This window comes from Sorex araneus, chromosome 8 (genome assembly GCF_027595985.1).
Source record: "Sorex araneus isolate mSorAra2 chromosome 8, mSorAra2.pri, whole genome shotgun sequence".
Taxonomy (NCBI): Eukaryota; Metazoa; Chordata; class Mammalia; order Eulipotyphla; family Soricidae; genus Sorex; species Sorex araneus.
Window position 1 is genome coordinate 7,639,136 of NC_073309.1, and position 19,425 is coordinate 7,658,560.

Below are 19,425 nucleotides of genomic sequence, written 5' to 3' on the forward strand. Positions count from 1 at the left end.
CAGTTCCCGTGCAGACATTGGTCCCCTGAACAACCCAAACAGGAAGTAAAAACCAGAACAGGGGCCAGAGGAACCGTACAGGAACAGGGATATGGGGCCAGCTGGGTTCTATCCCCGGCATCCCACATGGAATCTCTCAGCACTGCCAGGAGTGATCCCTGAGCACAGAGACAGGAGTCAACCCTGCCCCTGCCCGCCACTCCCCCCACAAAAAAAAAAAAAGGATGTAGTAAAGGTTCAGGGAGAGACCCCAAGGGACTGAGGTGCTTCCTTCACATTGTTGGGGGCTTGGGTTGGGTCTCTGGCACTGTATTACCCTCCCCCCCCAGCTCCACCAGGGGGTTCATTTAAAAGCAAAACAAAAATCTGGGCCTGAGTTACGACAGCAGAAGGGAAGACACTTGCCTTGCATGCAGCTCCCCCCAATTTGGATCCTTATTTCTACACATGGTCTCCTAAACACTGACTCCAGGGCTCATAGAGCCACAAATAGCCCCTGAGCACTGCTGGGTGTATCCCCTCCCTGGAAAAATAATCCGAGGCTTCCTAAAAGCATGTGCAGAGGTAAAACCCCTAGCAGAGCCTCAGCACATGGGTCCTGGCGGTGGGTTTGAGGTAGTAAGCTCGCAGCTTGTTTAAGTTGCTGTGTGGGCTAGTAAAATGTGAAAAAGCGAAAAAATGCCACCAGAGTATTACGGTGAAAGAGACTAGGGGAAGCTCAGAGGCAGAAGGCCAGAGAGTCCGAAGACCTTGTGATCCCGCCCTCCTAGAGCACTTAGTCTCAAATAAACGTGCAGAAGGAAAGAAATCACGAAGCAGCGTTGCCTCTTCCAGAAACATATTGGCTGCCTTTCTTTTCTTGGAACTGTGGAAAGTGTGTCAGCACTGCTGGGTAAGGGCTGGGAGAGAAGAGTGGAAAATTGCGCTCTCTTTCTCTCTCTCTCTCTCTCTCTCTCTCTTTGTCCTTCAACATTGCTAAAACCTGCGGTTTTCAGTAAGGCCAAAGAAACTTTCCCAGGGGGGATGGCAAAGACACAGGAACTCTGCCTCTAATTGCCCTGCTGAGGGCTTGTTCCGGGAGCTCTGCTCTCCTCATCTCCCCAGTCAGGTATTTGGGGGGTCCTAAGGTTGCAGTGCTTGCTTAGCATGCAGTTGCGCCTGAGCCCCGGTTCCAGTGCTCACAAGATCCCTGAGCACCACCAGGTGTGGCCCAAAGGGATAAAAGAAAACCTTCCCAAACAGTCCAGCAGAGCTGCCTGGGTTCGCACGGGTCAGCAAGGGCCTTGGGTTCCAGTTTGGGTTCTGAGGGGGAATTCGCAGTCAGGAACAGCAGGCAGCGCTGTGGCAGGCTTGAGAGGCCGCTGCTCGCATTTACGTTAAAATTTATTTTAAAGCTAATGCCTTGCCGGTAACTCAGCACAGTGCTCAGGATCGTTAAGAGCATAATTAACGGAAAACAGGAGAGCTAGAAAGTGCTCCGAGAGGAGATGCTCCACGCCTGCCCGCTGGGCCTCTGGGCCAAGTGTAACACCAGCCTGAGAGAAGAAGAGTCATCAGGAAAATATTTTCTTTCCGTTCAAGTCAGGAAACAGACTCACAATGCCACGGACGGCTCCATTCTGAGTTGTGGGTCGCGCAGGAAGCAGCCAGCCATTACCCGCCGAGGCTTTCCTGCTGATAAATGGGCCCCGAGGCCGCCGTGACCTGTCTCTTAATGCCTTAACGAAGAGTCTGGGGCTTGCATTGACCCTCTCCTTAAAAGCTTTCCGTGGAGCTGAACCAGTGTTCCTCTCGTTTATGAGTTAACGCTCTCGTGCCTAGCAGGTGAGAAGCGAAAGGCGCGAGATGAGCAGCAGAGTCTACCGAGAGCTTATATTTAATTTTTAACTTGTTAACATCACTTGCAGACAGAAATTTTATCCAGAAAGCATTTTCTTCCCACTGCAGAGCCTTAATAAAATTAGCCTTATATTTGTGACATTGCCTTTTTGTGGCTTACCCTCACGGCAATGGGGTTTTGTAATGAAGACTTCTCAGTAGACAGTATTTATCAAGGCCCGAGCCATAGTACGGCAGGTGGGCATTTGCCTTGCATGTGGCTGATGCAGGTTCGATTCCTAGCACCCCATAGGTTCCCTTGAGCCTGCCAGGAGTGATCCCTGAGCGCAGGCCCAAATACCAAAATAAGTATTTGAGGGCCAGAGATAGTACAGGGGCAGGGTGCTTGCCTTGCAGCCGACCCAAATTGGGTCTCCAGCACCACATGTGAACCCCTGCCTCCTGCCAGGACTGATCCCTGGGTGCAGAGCCAGAGGTAAGCGCTAACCCCCACTGGGCATGGCCCAGGACAGAAAAACAACACAAGTACTTAAGCCTAATGTAAGCATTTTAGAGTTCGGAGAAAAGGAATATTTTCTTCTGTTACTAAACCAGCATTGATTAAAGGAAGCTGACTTCTCTTTGACTTCCAAGAGAAAGAAACAGTCTCCTCTAAATCAGATTATCCCTCACTAACCAGAAATTATTTCTTCTCTCAAATAATTTTTCTCTTGGTGAGTCCCGTGATTTGGAGCAGGGCTCGGAGTTGTTAGACTACCTCTTTTAAGGGTCATTTCTCAGGTCTGCAGATCTTGAAATGTGATTTTATCAGTTGATTAGATTCTGAATAATTGATTCATGACAGTTATGCCCATAAAGTGAGTATCAGTATCTTTATTGACTTAGGATTCTATTTTAGTAACTAGCAGAGTTGTCCTACTAAGAACCAGTACCTGTAAATCATCATAAATGACAGGAAGCTTTATTATTTGTTTGTCTGTTTGGGAGGCAAAGAAAAGGGATTATTCGTCTTCTTTCTCGCCGCCCCTACCCGCTCCCGGTTCTGGGGAGGAAGGAGCCAGGGTCTCTGGCGCGGGCGACTGCTCTCCAGAGGGGGGCCGCGCTCCCTGCTAGCAGACTCGGGTGCTCCGGACAGCATGTGCGCCCTGAGGGACAGAGGCAGGTGGGCTCCTGGGGAAAGCGAGGGGGCGCCTGAACCCCTGCGAGCCCGGCCTCCCTCTGCAATTACCGAGCCGGGCTGAGGTGAGCACAGGCACGCTGACTTTCTCTGAGCTCTGACGTGGTACTCGTCATAAGTGCTGCTTTTCTCTTGTAATTTGGGTATGAGTTTAGCCACTGTTAATTATGGCTTGGATGTACAGTCACTGCACCTCCCCACCACACGGTGCCAGGACCGTTGCTTCCAGTCAGCTTCTTCGTCTTTCCCCAACCCCCAGCGCACTTGCTCATCTCAGTTTTGTAATCCTAGACCCTGATTTGGTTGGCGGGTGATGCTACCTGGAAGGTTGGGGCAATCCTATGGGGAACACGTCTGCAAGTTCTATTTTCCCGTCAGCCATACACTCACTTTGTCTCTGTGCCGCGTTCTAGCTGTGTGTCACTACCTGCAAACCAACTGCCTTAATCCCCGAATTGTCTCTCAGGTACATCCCAGCATCTTTTCAGCAAGTGCCTGTTCAGTGTTCACCTAAGTGCCCGGGTGGTGGGGAGACCCAGGAGCAAAGCTTTGGTTCCAGTCCTTGTGGAATGTCCACATGTAGAGAGACACGTAATAAGCATAATAAGTGAACTACAGGGCGGGTCCTGAAGGCGGTGGTGGGGACAGCGGGGAGGGCGCTTGCCTTGCGCCTGGCCGAACTGGGTTTGATCCCCGGAATTCCGTATGGTCACCCAAGCACCACCCACAGTAACTCCTGAGTGCAGAGCCAAGAGTCACCCCTGAGCGTCACCAAGTGTGACCCCAAAACAAAGAATGAATAAATAAAATGCTAATTGGTGTGGGGCAAAGCAGACAGGATCCAGGGTGGATAGAGGGCTCGTTAGGATCCCAAGATCTAAGCAGGCTTGTGGGACGGTTCTGGGGATTTGAGACAAAGCGCTGCCTGAGGCAGTGAGTGAGGAGTGTTCTGAGAGGCCAGTGCCAACGGGCTTGTCACCCGCCTAATGTGGAAGGTTGGGAAGGTATGATTTCAGGGACCTTGGCCAGGGAAGTTTCACCCCCACACACTGAACTGAGAATAGCCTCCAAACACCAACGCGTGTGGCCCTGAAACAGATAAACAGAGTCCAGGGCCATAGGCTACGACATCGAAGCCTTGGGCCCCCGCAGAGTCACTGGGGAAGTCCCAGTCTGCAGGCAGAGAGGCTGGGCTCCAGCAAAGGGGGAAGGGGCACCTGGCACCTTTTCTTGGTTTGGGATTTTTCAAAATGCAAATGCTTGTCTGGGGAACAAAGCTAAAATGTACTTGGTACTTTGGGCTGGCAGTGTGGCTCAGCAGCCGAGCACATGCTTGATCCAGTCGAGGCCTGGCACTGCAAACATTCAATACATAAAATAAAAACTAAAAGATTTGATTTATCAGCCTTCCCAAAAAAGAGCAGGCAGCACCCCTTGGAAGCCCCGTGTCTCTAACAGTACTGTTATAACTGGCTAAAGCAAGGCCGGGCTGGGGAGCAGCTTGATGGGCTCTCATCATTGTCACCGGGACAGCCCTCACTTCCCCTGGCAGTCCCCCTCCCCCCAGGCCTCAGCCTCTCCTGCCCCTCTGAAGCCTCCACCAGCTCACACCCGGGGCCTCCTGCCCTCGCCAGGGAGCGCTGCCTGGCACGGCTGTGTCTCCCCCGTGACCGGCAGGAGCGCACAGTGAAGGCCTGGAGTAAATGGGCCGAGTCCCACCTCCTTTCCGCAGCGCCCTCGTTTTGAGGATTATTGTCCTCTTTTGCTAATTGGTTACTTGAGGCTCAAAGAAAAACCTCGCCCAGGGGTTTTTAGAAAAGACTTTCAAGGACAGGGGCAAGTGTGTGCCCTGGCTGGAAGCTGCTGCAGAGCTGGAAATGGAGTGCCCCAGCAGGACATCTGCATCGCCTGCGTGTGGCCCTGCCTTCAGCCTCAGCGCTACAGAATAAAACGAAGCTTAGGCTAGAGAGATAGTACAGGGTTCGGTCCCCTGGGCACAGTCAGGAGTAAGCCAAAATGATTGTGGTGACCATGTCCTGTATCCCCGCCCCCCTTGCCCCCAAGAAAGCGCTAAGAGGTTTCCAAATATTCTTTCATGAATTCATGTTTGGTTATTGTTTCCATCATCTTCACACTTCAGTTTGACTAAGTAGTTTTGGGGGTTTGTTGGGGGTTGGGCTCCTCCTTTCACTCACATCATTCAGGAAAACCGTTTGTGATCCTAAACTCTGAGTTTCCTCCTTGCACCTCTGCAGGGAGTCACAAACATGCCGGCTCCCAGCTGAGTCTGCCGGCTCCCAGCTGAGTCTGCCGGCTCCCAGCTGAGTCTGCCGGGCTGGAAGGGCCTGAAGCCCCCGCCCCAGGGCAGTCACGGGCTCACGGCGCCAGCTGCAGAGCCGGGGAGAGCAGGGTGCCAGGGTCCCCGGAGTTGGCCAGAGCCCACGGGCTGCCGTTTGTTCTGCAGTGGCTCCTTTTCTTCCTCCCCAGACACGCTCCTCTTCACCTGGCAGGCTGGCAGCTTTGTTTCGGCGAGACCTTCTCCTGGCATCAGCCCTGGTGGTGGTCATGCCGCCGTGCTGGCCAGGACACGCGACTGCAGGGCTTGAGGCCGCTCGGAACAGAAGAGCAGCGCCCTTTTGAGATAGAGTGGGTTCTTTTTTTCTTTCTCTTTTTCCTTTCTTTCTTTCTTTCTTTCTTTCTTTCTTTCTTTCTTTCTTTCTTTCTTTCTTTCTTCTTTTTTTCTTTTGTGGCCAGTGATGCAATGGGTAAAAATCCTCCATTTATTAGAGAGAAACTATGTTGTGGTTATACAGATTGCCCAGCTGTGGTTAGCATCTATGAAAGCCATTTCCTGCATGCAATTAAAAAAAAATCTGTTTTCTCTCCAAACTGCCTGGGAATTGATAACTTCTTTGCTTAAACCCATTGTCATGCCTTCGCAAGGTAGCAGCATCTGAGTTTGAGCTGAAGTAAACCCGCTTTGACCACGCTTGTGCACGGGCTTGGTGCTGGGGAATTTGGCATTGCTGATTGTGATGTGGCCGAGCCTTGGGGGAAGGAGTGCCTGTGTCTCCTGGGATTGTCCATTGAGGTGGACAGACAGAACCCTTCAGGATGCCAGAGAGGAATCCTGGTGCCTGAGCGAGCTAGCTGTGCTGTGGCTGGGAGGCGGGCCCGGGCGTGCACCGAGTGCCGAGAACTGCCCTTTCCCACCCCACCCGGCTCAGCTGACGGAGGGACCATAAGGCACACAACCGCCTGAGACAGCTCGGGGGTGTGAGAAGTGGCAGCTGTGGTGAGCGTCCACATCCTTCCACTTTGGAATTTCTCAGCCTTCGTCAGAAGCGGTGAGACGCTCAGGAGGCCAGGGGAGCTGTTCCCCAGTGGGTGCTGTGCCAGCTCAGACAGATGCCACTGAGAGCCTCCTTGCCACCAGCAGGGCCGGGTCTGTGCTGGAGCCAGCGTGGATATTCCAGGTCTGGCTGAGGAGGTGCGCGGGCAGTCGTTTGACGGCGGGATGCTGGGGTTAAGAACTCATGCCAACCCCAGCCTGGCACGCGCTCTCCTGCGCTCTGGCCTCCCACTCTCACTGGCTAGCTGGAGATGTGCTGTTTATGCTCCATGCTTCCTGGGGGTGCGAGGGCGAGGCTGCCCTCACTGGACTGGCTGGGCACTGTCACGGGAGGAGCCAGCCTCGCCGTCTGGAGCGGAGCCATTGGCGGGTCAGCTGCCAGGGCCCGGGGCAGCCGCTGCTCTGACTTGCGTCTGTAGCTGGGGCTGGTTGGGAGCCCATATGGAACCAGTATCTGGAAAACAAGCTGTGCTCTGCTCAGTTGAACTCCCAGGGTTCTGCATAAAGAAAAATGTCATGGGCTTTGTGAGAAGCAGTATTCATTAATGCCTTTAAAATTCTGTCTCAGAAGTGTAAATGGTCTGTTTGTGTGGTCAATAAATTATTCTCCCCAGCTGTGCCTGATCATCCAAATTAAAGCAGCAGCAGTTTGCACCTCGGGGGAGCAGCGCCCCGGCCCCTTCCCATTAAACTAAACATTTCCTGCCCAGAGCGCCCCCGGCCTCCTTCGTGCCCCAGCTGCTGGGAAGCGGCGGCGCGCCCTGCCCTGCCCTGCCCTGCCCTGCCGCCCCGGCATGAGGAGGAAGGAAGTTGCTGAGCGGCGGCGGGAAGGGATGTGGCATTATCTCTTTCCCAGGGCCTGAGATGGAGCCTCCTGGGAATGGGCACAGGCGGAGGGAAACTGAGCAGTCATTTCCGTGGGCTGGTGGGCAGGCCGGAGGGATCGCTCAGCCCTCTGTATGCCACGCCGTGGGCCCTGGCAAGAGACTGAGGGTTTCTTGCAGGCCACAGAGGCCTGTGCAGCTCAGGGCTCTGGGGCCCCCACTCCCACGTTGCCTTTCTCCAGGGACTGTTTTCACTCAGACATTGTCTTCCACTCAGAACTTTATGGTCCCCTTGGGGTTTTCTGAATGTTTGTCCTCCAAGTCAGATTCCGTATTGTTCATTCACGCTAGTCTGCTCTTAGCCAGGGCGTTAAAGAGCGAGATGCCAGGAGAGTGGGTGACAGGCTTTAACTGCAGAGAGGAGGGTGCGCTGGTGGCAGCCACCCGGACTCCCCAGGGACCACACTTGGCACCCGGAGTCGTGGGCCCACGTAACTTTGTGCCAGGCCTCTTGTGTCAGAAACAGACGGGCTCTCACAGCGGTGTAACCAGCCTGGACTCTGACAGAAGTTGGCAGTGACATCAAAGACTCAGATCTAAACAAAGAAAACAAAACAAGAGGCAGGAGACCGCACGCCATTAAACGGTTCAAGGAGACTAGAGAAATGTCACACGTGCATGAGGCAAAGAAGTGGAGCAACATCTGGGCCGTGCGGGGGGACCCTGAGGGTGTTGGCGTGTGAATTGGATGGCAGCTTGCGTCACGAGATCGTGTCCCAGTTCTTGGGAATCATGAATGTGTGGATGGAGGAGAATGTTCTCAGAGCGTATTTCGGCATAAAGTGGCAAGATACTTGCAGCTTATTGAAAATGTCTCCACACCCCTTAAAAGAAGAAAATTTATGAATGTAACAAAACGTTAACAGTTGGTGGATCAGAGTAAAAAATACTCAGATAATGGTTGTTCTCTGCTTTCAGATTTGTTATCATTCTGGCTTTTCTCCAAACCCAGGAGTTTTCTCCAAACCTGGGGGAAATTTCTCACCAGCCCACCATGGTCCCCTTCTGCAGTTCTGTTACATTCCTCAGGCAGGGGTGAGATGAATGCTCGGACCCTCACCTTCCGTGGCCAGACAGCAGCACACGCCCTCGCATCTTCAACAGCGTTTCTCTCTGCTGCTTACCCGTTAGTGGGCCTGTTCGTCTGCACCTTGTCTGACTTAGACACCTCTCTGAAAGCTCAGAGCTAGGCAGATCAGTAAAAACGAACAGCAGTTATAGACAAAAGTTCCCCTTTGTGCTAGGGGACTGGGTTCTCGGGGTGACTGGTTCGGCACAGCAGCACGGCAGTGGAAGACGGTGTGAACTTTCTCCAGGCGGTGACCAGAGTGACGCTCGAGCATCAGTTATCTCGTGCCAGAGAGCAAGCCAGTTTTCCCAAAGACGTTTGAAAGCCCCTTACCCTGGATCCTTCTTTCAAAGCAAGCATCCTGCTTGCAGCCTGCCTGGTCTCTCTCAGAGGACCTCGCACCTTTTTGAGATGCAGCGGGCATTGCCAGGGGCTCTTCAAGATTTATTGTTTCGGAAGAGATTGGGGGGCTGGAGCAATAGCACAGCAGGTAGGGTGTTTGCCTTGCACGCGGCTGACCCGGGTTCGATTCCCAGCATCCCATATGGTACCTTGAGCACCGCCAGCGGTGATTTCTGAGTGCAGAGCCAGGAGTAACCCCTGTTCATTGCCAGGTGTGACCCAAAAAGCAAAAAAAAAGAGAGAGATTGGGATTCAGGACTTTCACTCCGGAATAATTAGCCTGATTTCTAGCCGTGGTATAAAGGTGTAGGGCAGGGCTAGAAAGTGAGGGAGAAATGCAGCTGCCCCCTTTGAACACTGCTGGGTGAGAACAGTGGACAGAGAAGCAAGCACGTCATTTTATTTTTTAAACTAAATTTTATTTTATTTGGTTTTTGGGCTACACTTAGTTTGCTCAGGAATTACTCCTGGCAGGCTCACGGACCATATGGCATGCCGGGATCAAACCCGGGTCAGCCCACCTCTATTTCACCTTTAGCTGATGGTTGCCACTTTGTTGTTGTCGTCGTTGCTGATGTTGCTGGGATTGTGTCAGCCTCAGTAATGTAAGAGTACTGACAGTTTTTCAGGCCACAGATGTTTAAGATTATCTGGCTCTTCTCATCTTCTGCTCTTCTACCTTCCTGGGTCCTGTAGTTCCTAGAGTAGCATAGGGCCAGCGCGGGGCCATGGCTGGGGTGTAGACGCTCCTCATAGTTCGTAGTCTGGACAAGTTCCGAGATCTGTGGGCCGAGGGGGAGTTATGAAACTGGCCCTAGGTTTGGGGCTTTACTCTTCCTTCTTTACGAATTTCAGCCTAGTCTAAAGATTTCCTGGAAAGAACGCCCAGACAGGCAGCAGAATCACCCTGACCGTTTTCGGTTCCTCAGCTCCATCCCGTGACTCTGCATGCCCAGAGAGCCCGCTCTTGCCCTGTAAACAAATGACAAGTGCTAAGGAAGCTACACGCCTTTGCCAAAGAAGCTTTGTTCCAGATAATTTGCATTTTAGTGGTTCTGCAAGTTCGTAGCGTGTGCAGGCCAGGGTGTGTGCGCGGAGCCCTGCGGAAGGCTGTGCTGCTCTGGGCGTGCATGTGGACCTACACTTGCTCCGCTTCGGCAGCGCCCCGTCCTGGCCCGGCAGTTCCGATGTAGCGTTGAATCTGTAGTTAGGAGGAGGAAGCCACTGGGACCGATTCCTTGCCAGATCAGAGGGATTGCGTTCACGGAGCAAGTGGACAGCAAGGCTTTGGGCTGCACTGGGGGTGAAGCAGGACTCACCCGCATACCGTGAACTGGACTGTAGAGAAAATTAAGTGCACGCACACACCCTCAGTGTTGATGTCCCCGTTACCATCAGCAGGGTGACAGGAGCGTGTGAAAGAGCTCACACAAGTCCCGGGCCTGCTGCTGGAGCCATCTGCGGCTTTGGTTGAGTCATCTCTGAAGTAAGGAGGTCATGTCAAACCCTCGGCCACTCCCTCCCCTCTGTGCCCGCGAGAGTGTGGTCAGAGGTGTGCACATCTCCCATGTCTGCGCTTCCTGTCACGGCATCTCAGTGACTCCCGTGTCATCGCTGTTGGACAGGCACTATGGGCAAATGATTGTGCTCACAGACCGGCAGCTCTCTGGCTTCTGAGGCTGATCTTAAGGCCCTCTCTCGGCTGATTGTTGCGTCCTCCCCTCCTCTCAGGCAGGGAGACCTTCAGCGAGTGCCGAGCAGGCTCGTCTGTGCTGCAGCCCCGGGTTGCATTCCCAGAACCAAGCCAGGGAGAGGCACTTTCCCCGAACCCAGAGCTGTGTCGGCTGACCTCCTGTTGTGCAGGCGCGCGAGGGCACGAGCTCGGCCTCCGCTGCCTCTCAAGGGCCGTGGGTCCATGTGATTCCCCAGCAGCTAGCAGTGTGACACAGTGGGCACTGGAACGAGACTGCGTGGGCACAACCGAAGGAGTGGCACCCAGCGGGCACTGGGTGCGAGTGAGCAAGCCCTGCCTCGCGGGGGGCCGAGGGAGAGAATGTCGACCTCTGAGGCACAAGCAGCGGGACCCAGAGCGTCTGGGAGTGGTCTGCTGGAACCGAGTCTTTCTACACAGTGTCTACACAGTGCCGGAGGGGGCGGGGCTGGCACTGTGCCCTGTGCTGGAGGAAGACGGGGCTTACGTGTCCGTAGGGGACTTCATTCACGAGGAGCATCGTTTCCTCCGAAACACCTTAGACTTCTCACGCCCCGAACTGCTGAGGCGCTTCAGAGGACCCACCCCTGGTCAGAGCAGGCCCTGCAGCCAGAAACAGGACACGGGGTGGCGGCTGCACCCCTGCGCTTGCATAGAACTGTCCAATGTGGCAGCAGCTTCAGTTCCCGTCCTCAGGCAGCTGCTGTGATAGAACCAGGGCAAGTGGCCCTGGCCGGGAGGGATTTCTAAGTGGAGACCAGGGTGGACAGAGCCCAGTGCTCAGGGGAGGGTGGCGCCAGGGCAGGAGGCAGCATGCAGGTCGGGGAGCAGAGTCTTAGCAGGAAGCTGGGGCGGCCTGGTGCTTCAGAGAAGACCCCCTAGACGCCCACGGGACCAGTGAGTGGACAGAACGAGGAGACGAGAATGAGCCGGATGAGGAGAAGCGGGCCGTGAGGAAGTTGAGAAGCGAAAAGACAACGTTCTGTTTTCTCCTCTCATACTCCACTCCTCGTGAAATTGTGGGCAGATGGGTTGTTGGGGAACTGTCCTAGGAATTGAGTCTTCTGGAAGAAAAATTTGAGATGTGAATTGGAAGCTCTTAGAAAGCCGTGGGGGGCCGGAGAGATTGCTTGAAGCTTAAAGCATTTGCCAACCTGGATTCAAACCCCAGCACCACAAATGGTCCCCTAAGCACAGAGCCAGGAGTCAGCCCTTAGCGCTGCTCGGTGTGGCGGGGCGCGCGCGCGCACACACACACACACACGAGAGAGAGAGAGAGAGAGAGAGAGAGAGAGAGAGAGAGAGACACACACTCACACATTCCCCCAAAAGAAAGCCATACCATACCAGCTTGGCAGGTGACATTTCCCAGGAACTGCCTCAAGTCCGGTCTGGCTGTGGATGGGAGACAGCCAGCCCGGGCCCCGCTAGCATTTGGAGGAACCGCGTCTTATCCTCGCTGCATTTTCTATTTTCAGCCTTTGTTGTATCTCTTAACCTTTCTAAACCTGTTTATTTGTCCAACCAAAGCGAGGCGATGCCTGCCCAGACTGGGGGTTGGTCTGGAGCGCAGCCAGAAGGACGCTGTGCTCGGGGAGACTCCAGGGACTGGTATGACTAGGCACTAGAAGGTTCCTCCTCTTTTGTCCTGAGGCGCGTGGGTCCTTCCCATGGCCACAGTAAGCCGAGAGTGCTCTGCAAGCACTTGGGAACTAGCAGCACCTGTGCACGTGGAGCGCGTGGGCAGGCCTGTGGTGTCTGCTCAGGGGACACTCTCTTGCCTGACCCATGACACAGAAAGTCAAGCACTTCCTGTGTGCTGATAGAACTTAGTATCTTCAAGAGACCCAGAGCCGCCGGCTTCCTGCCCAGTTTTTCCCCCGAGTACCACCTTCGCCTGATGAACTGCGTCCAGTGGCTCTTACTTTCTCTCCTGCCTTCAGCCTTTTCTGGAAACGGTCGACCTGCCTAGACTTGAACTTGGTCTCTCAGGGTTTCTCCCCAGCTCACGATAGCATCATCGGCAAGTCGGACACAGGCTGTACATTCCCTGCCTCCAGGGCGAGGATTGCCGCCTCCTGGGAAAAACCAGGGCCCTGACTCAACAGGGCTTGAAAGGGAACTGATGTTCCGATCCCGCCAAGAGACCGTGACTCCTCGCTCGTCCGCGCTGGGATCCAGTTTCTCTGCAGAGACTCCCTGGGGCTTTCCTTCACACTGGTGGCCGTGATTCAGCCGCTGCTCACCGCCCACCCCCCACCCCTCCTCTCCCCGGCCGGGCACTATGGGCTCTGCTGACCCGGAGACCCAGTATAAGGGCGGGCCTGCAGTCCGCAGGGCCTCACAGGTACTGGCCTCTCCTCCAGCCCACCGAGGTCTCAGGATTTCCTGCCCCCGGGGCCGCCACCGTTGGAGAGCTTTGCTAAGCAGGAAAAAGTGGAACCGAATTCTGATTTCCTTACAGTGTTTGCCACCCCAGGCAGGAAAGACCCTTGATAGGAACAAGATCCCCATTAAGATAAGTGGCTGTGATCTAAAGAGCCCCCCTGCCAGTCAGATCATCATTTTCACACATGGCATGTTTTTCCCTTTTCTAGATTGAAAAGACCGAGTGGCATGAGCAGCCTTCTGGGGAAAATTGGAGCCAAGAAGCAGAAGCTGAGCACCCTAGAGAAGTCCAAGCTGGACTGGGAGAGCTTCAAGGAGGAAGAGGGCATCGGGGAAGAGCTGGCCATCCACAACCGGGGCAAGGAAGGGTAAGAGGGGCCGGGCTCCAGCTGGGGAGGGGTGCGGGGAGGCGGGTCCCTCCCGACTCTGCAGGGAGTAGCCCCTGAGGCCCCTGGGCGTGCCCAAGGACAAACCCAAGAAAGAAATCGATGTCTTTCCTGCAAAAACTCTCCGAGCGACTCAGGAGTCATTTGCCACAGAACAGGCCACCCGCTCTACCAGGGGCACGTTTCCTGGTGACAGGGAAACTGGGCCATCAATTGTCAGAGAAGCTGCCGGGGGTGCAGGACGGGGGCAGCCGCGGCCCTTCTCTCGGGCACTGGTTCATGCCAGCAGAACACACACGCCTCGTGAACTCCAAGTCACCTTGTTAATCCACGTGTCGCCTCTGGCTGTCCGTGTCAGCCAGTTCCTTGGCAGACATGCCGAAGCACTTAAACACAGAGCCCACTAGACTCTCGGCATCGTGCTGGGGTTTTCAGTCCCGTCATCAACCCGGGGTGGGGCTGCGTGACACACCGGCCCTTGGCTGCCGGGTCCTGGCCTGCTCCCCTTCCTCCTCGCCGGGGCTGCAAAGAGGATGTTCCTGAACTTTTTTGGGGACACCAGAGACGGTGCGGTGCAGGGAAGCCTCGGGGGAGGAAGGCCTGACTTAGCTGCAGAGGTGGCCGCCACTCCCCTCCCCTCAGGCTGCCAGGAAGTCTGTGGTCGGCTGACAGACAGGCCTTTCTGAGGTTCAGCGCCTTCGTGGGGAGCTGGGGCTGGTCCCCCCCTCGGGCTGTGAGGCCCCCAAGCCTCAGGCCTGTGTGTGTGCCCGTGAGCGCAGTGCCCGGCCCCCGCGAGCCCCTCAGCACAGCCGCTCGGAGGGAGGGACTCGCCTGCAGGGTCAGAGTCCTCGGCTCAGCTGTGATGTGCTCGAAAGTCAATAGATAAATGACTTTATGAGCTTGCTCAGCAGCCTTCTGGCTGAGGCTCTCCCGGCTCTCCCAGCCCAGGAGCGAGGCGGAAGCACTGCAGCCCTGTGGGGAGCCAGGCAGGGGTTGGCGTTATCTCCAGGGCCCCCAACTTGGGCCCCAAACCTCCCGAGTCTCTGAGTCACCCCCGCCTCCCGACCGCTCCTCTCTGTGCCGGGCTGCTTCTCTGAGGGTTGATTATACGGGCTGGACAGTGTTTGCTCTGCCGGGGAGAAGAGATTAGAACAGGAGTGGTACTGTTGGCGCTCGGGGCGCGGCCAGACGGTGTCCCGGGAAGACAAGGCAGAAAGGCCATCTGCAGACAGAGGACGCCTCACAGCTGGGCTGGGGCACCTTGGAGGGGCTTCCCGCCACTCCGCCTCCCTCTGGCGGACGCCCCCGCAGGGCCGCAGGGTCCGGGCTCTGTGCTCGCCCTGCTCACCGGCCCCCCACAGCGCACTGCACAGGTCTAAGGTCCGGCCGAGCCCAGGGAAGGCCTTCGGGTCTCACCCGGAGTGCGCATGAGAGCGCCGCCCCTGCGGTGTGAGCTGCGCGGAAACACGCCCTCACATAGAATGGGCCTGACCCTGCGGGGAGCTGGGAGCAGTGACCTGTCCAGTTTGCCCCGGCATCACTTCTGGGCGGGGCCGGGGCTGGAGCAAAGCACGGGGGGTAGGGCGTTTGCCTTGCACGTGGCCGACCGGGTTCGATCCCCAGCATCCCATATGGTCCCCTGAGCACCGCCAGGGGTAATTCCTGAGTGCAGAGCCAGGAGTAACCCCTGTGCATCGCCAGGTGTGACCCAAAAAGAAAAAGAAAAAAAAAAGAAAAACTTCCTGGCGGGAGCGAGCCGCTGTCTGGATGCTCTGCTTGGGGCAGGGGACTCCAGAGGGCGCGGGCATCCGCGCGGGGAGAGCGCCTCTGAGAAGCCAGGCGGTGCCTCCAGCAGCGCTCTGCAGTGTGGCGGCTTGCTGCGGGGCCGAGGCTGCGGTTTCCTCTCCGAGCTTTTGCTTTTCCTTGGCCACACCCTGCCGTGCTCAGGTACGGGCGTGCACCTTCCCACGGTGCCCCCTGTCCGGCTCTTCCATTCTCCCCCCTCCCTTCCCTGCGGTGGGCACATGGCTGCAATGATGAGGAATTACCGCGGCCCCGCTCCCTGGCGCTACACGCAGTGGTGCTGCACACGTGTCAGGTCAGAGGTCGACCCTTTGTACTTATGGGGGGAGTGACAGAGAAGAGGTCACGCCCACGTTGCTCACGGTTAACGCCTGCCTCTGCTCAGGAATCATCCTGACAGTCTTCAGGGGACCATATGGGGTCCAGGGCATTGACCTGGGTCGGCCCTGTGCAGGTACTAAGCGCCCTGTAGTACCCGCTGTCCTATTGACCCGTTTTTGAAATGACCTGCAGGACCAGGGTCTGAGGAGCGGAGCTGCCAGTCACTCTCAGAGCCTTCGGGATTCCTGGGGGTCCAACAGGCACCTGCAGGGGCGCCACAACCAAGGGTCTCCTCTCTACTGTCGCCCGGCCTGTAACCAACAGTGCCTGGGGGCCCTCACAGTGTCAGAAATGACACGTCCCAGGACCTAGCATGTACTTAGCATGTGCTCTATCACTGGGACACATCCCTGGTGACAAAAGATTGGGGGTGGGGGATCTTAAGGGTCACGAAAGATAGGATGGGGTTAAGGTACTCGGCCAACCCTGGCTCGATCTCTGGCACCACATATGGTCCCCCTCAGCAGGGCCAGGAGTAAGCCTTGACTCTTAGCTGTTGTGGCCCAAAAACCAAAAAAAAAATGTAAGGAAAAAAACAAACCGAAAGGACCTGTGTATCGGTTAGGTCGGTTTGTGAAAGAAGTGAATGTCGGGGTTACACCCAGCACAGATGGAATATGTCCTGGTCGGGAATCGGCCCGAGCAGACTAAGGTGGGACCAGCACCTTGAAAGGCCAGGAGGGGCGAGCCAGGGCCTGTGGGCACGGCCAAGGCAGGGTCCCCACCGTAGCTGCCGACGTGGCTGCCTTCATCGTGCTTGGTGCTTGCCTTGTCTGGTCGCCTGCCTGGTCGCCTGCATCCTCCCTCAGTGGGTGCCAATCCTGCCCTGACCTGCCCTGCCCTGCCCTGCCCTCTCGCCCTCCCGCGCTCTGGACGCTGCCTCTCCTCTGCCCCTCCCGGACATTGTGGGAATTCAAGGAGCCGCGTGCCCCACACGTTTGTAACAGACGTTGCTCCATCTGCCCTTGCTGACCGTCTGCCCTTACTGACTCGCTTGTGGCGGTTTTCCTTCCACCCTTCCTGGTGGCTCCCTGCCCACTCTTCCAGGCTGCGGCCAAGCCCTCCTCCCTGCACCTGGCCACCATCTCTTGTCAGTCTGCCCCTCAGGAAGCTCCCCCTGACCACTGTGCCTTGGCACCCCGGGCTGCAGGGTCCCAGGCCCCCGGGTGCTGGGAGAAGGGCCTGGCTCTGGGCTGCTGCTCGGCAGTCGGGCGCCAGGTGAGGCGAGTCCGGAGAAAAGCACTTTCTTCCTGGCCGGCCGAGCAGTAATTTGGGTTGAACGATCAAAAAAGATGTCACGGCCTGTTGTGTTTAACCTGGATCTGAAAGGAGGCCTGGAGCCGCCCCTTGGGCCCGGAGGCTGTTAGAGGGTTTATTAATGAGAGTGAGAAGCAGCTGCCCTGCCCGCCCCGGGGACTGGGCTGAATCAGGCTGGGTCCCAGAGGGGCTGCTCCGGCCTGAAAGCCCCCTGCTCAGGCAGTGACAGGCACCTCCTTGGGCCGGAGCGCTTGTCCTGGCCTCTCCTGCAGCCCTCCCGGACTCTGGCTTCTGAGTGACCCGGTCGGTCAGGCCTGAGAGGCAGAGCCCCTCCCGTGCCCCTCACTGCTGGTCTTGTTTGCAAAGCTCTCAGTTGTGTCGTTGGATCTTCCTGCTTTGTAGGGAAAGGCATGGAAAATTCCCCCGTTCCATGCCACTCACGTAGCCAGTGTCGGGGCCACCGTCTCCCAGTGGTGGGGGCCCTGGTGTCCAGCAGCAGCCCAGGCCCGGTCAGCTCTCCTCGGGCTCCGTGCAGCAGCTGCAGCGGGTGGGCAGCACCAGACCTGTCCTGACAGCCTTTGTCTGGGCTGCCGTGGCCAGCGCACCAGTCTGCACCTGCGTCCCTTGCTGCCTGCGGCCGTCCCGGGCCTGACCTCGTTAGTCTGCGGGTCAGCTGCACACAGAGGCCAGTTTCGGGAACCTGCCACCTGGGGAACACCATAGCCCTTGCAGTACACCCTAACTCCTCTCTCCCGGCAGCAGGGGACAGCGCAGGAAGCCTCCTGGGACCGAGGGGCCACTAGAGCGCCTCACAGACCCCAGCACTCAGCTGGTAGCATGGCGGGGTGTCACGTGTGCACACCCCACGGCAGTGTCTGCTCCTCGGCAAAGGGGGTTCTGGGTGCTTGGACTTCGCAGTTCTCCAAGGCGTCTGATATCCAAAGCTCCGGGGAGCTCCCCCCACTTGCCCCCGCCATCCGGGGCGGGATGGTTCTGGGGCCAGGCTCGGGGCGGCCCGTGCTCCCCACTGTGTCTCTTATCACACGCCCGGCAAGGTGGAGAGCCAAGGTCCCTTCCAGTGTGGGAGAGGGGCCTGCGTCCATGGGACGCCGCTGGGAAAGGCCGACCTGAGCTCAGCAGGGGCACGGGCTCTGCCTGTCTGCAGGTGCCCGTCGCCCGCGGGCAGCAGAGGAAAGGTTTCTGCCGAGGTTCAGCGCTGCTCACTCAGTGGGTTAATTAGCGGCAGAGATGCCGCCCCCCGGCAGATGGGGGCCGCTTCCTGGGGAGCAGAGGGTTCAGAGGCCGCTGGGAAACCTTGGGAGCGGAGCAGGGTCCCTCAGGGGTCCTGAGACTGTGGGGGCGGAAGGGGCTGAAGGCTCCCGGGTCCCTTGGGAGGGGTCACCTCCTGCTCGCTTAGCTCTGAAGGAGGATTTCCGGCCTCGTTTTCCGCTTGCGGGGGCAGCGTTCCCCCACCTCCGGTGCACACCTGAGACGGGGGGCCTGGCAGCACTGCCGTGCCGCAGAGGAGGCCAGAGCTGGCGGGGTGTGGCACAGCTGGCCGGGAGCTGTCTAGTGCTGCCTCCTTCCCCAGGGGCTTGGGGCACCGTCCTCCACCGGCGTTTCCAGTGCTCACGGCTGTTGGGTCCTCGCCTTCCCCATCTGCCCGTCACTCCTGGTCCGGAAGCGGGAAGGCTCTCTCACGCTGGGTCCTGCAAACCCCGATTCCGTTTTCCCTCAGGTACATTGAGCGGAAAGCTTTCCTCGACCGGGTGGATCACAGGCAGTTTGAAATCGAGCGCGACCTCAGGCTGAGCAAGATGAAGCCCTGACGGAGACGCGGCGAGCAGGCGACGGCCAGGGTCCGTCCTGCCGACGGTGGGAGCTGCAGGTGTCCAGCTCTTGCCCAGCAAGGTCTTTGTTTTCTACGTTGGATTTCTGTCTTTTTATCTTGATTCTACTTGATTTTGTTCATTGTTCATTTTACTGTACAAGTTTGTCCTTAAAAAAATTAAAAAATGTAAAAACCAAAAGTTGGGCTGGAGCGATAGTACAGCGGGGAAGGTGTTTGCCTTGCACGCGGCCAACCCAGGTTCAATCCCCGGCATCCCATACGGTCCCCAGCACTGCCAGGAGTAATTCCTGAGTGTAGAGCCAGGAGTAACCCCTGAGCATCACTGGGTGTGACAAAAAAAAAAAGCAAAAATAAATAAAAACCAAAAGTTTGGTTCTTAGAGGGGCGGGCGTCACTCACAGCATTTCTGCTGGTACACCGGCCCAGGCAGCCTGTCTGGGGCGCAGTCCTGTGGGAACCTCCTGCCCAGGGTCCTAAGGGCCCTGGAAGGGAGAGTCAGCTCCCCGCTGAAGGGCTATTCGCCCTTCCTCCTCCTTCCTCTTCAGCACATTCAAAGCAGCTTGAGGTGCTGTCGCACATCTCCTGCACTTTGAGGTGGCACTGAAGGGCACTTTTCTATTGATACCCCTTAAGAACATTTACCAGGGGACAGTAAAGCAGGGAAGGCTGTAGTGAGTCCGCCGGGAGTCATCCCCGAGCACTGCCTAACGGACCCCCACCACCTCTCCCCGCAAAAAAAGCAAGTTTACAAACCTTCAGGCTGTTGGAGCAGGAACTATTCCCAATATGTGTGAGGTCGTGTCCCGAGGCAGCAGCAGCGGGTTTAGGGAAAGCAGGTCCTGAAGGCTGGGACCCAGTGTGCCGCTCGCCTGACCTTGACTGAGGTCACGTCCAGCACGGTCACTTGCTGTGTGACACCAGCGC

The 19,425-nt window shown here is 56.8% G+C and overlaps 1 protein-coding gene across 1 annotated transcript in view; it reads left to right on the forward strand.

Moving 5' to 3' along the window:
- CFDP1 (craniofacial development protein 1) overlaps positions 1-18,705 on the forward strand; it is an 83,746-nt gene extending 65,041 nt beyond the window's left edge. Inside the window, exons 6-7 of the mRNA XM_055146376.1 lie at positions 13,032-13,190; positions 18,388-18,705. Of these exons, the coding sequence (XP_055002351.1) occupies positions 13,032-13,190; positions 18,388-18,478 (250 nt within the window). The 3' untranslated portion in view covers positions 18,479-18,705. The remainder of the gene's footprint in view (positions 1-13,031; positions 13,191-18,387) is intronic.
- Positions 18,706-19,425: the final 720 nt, after the last annotated feature.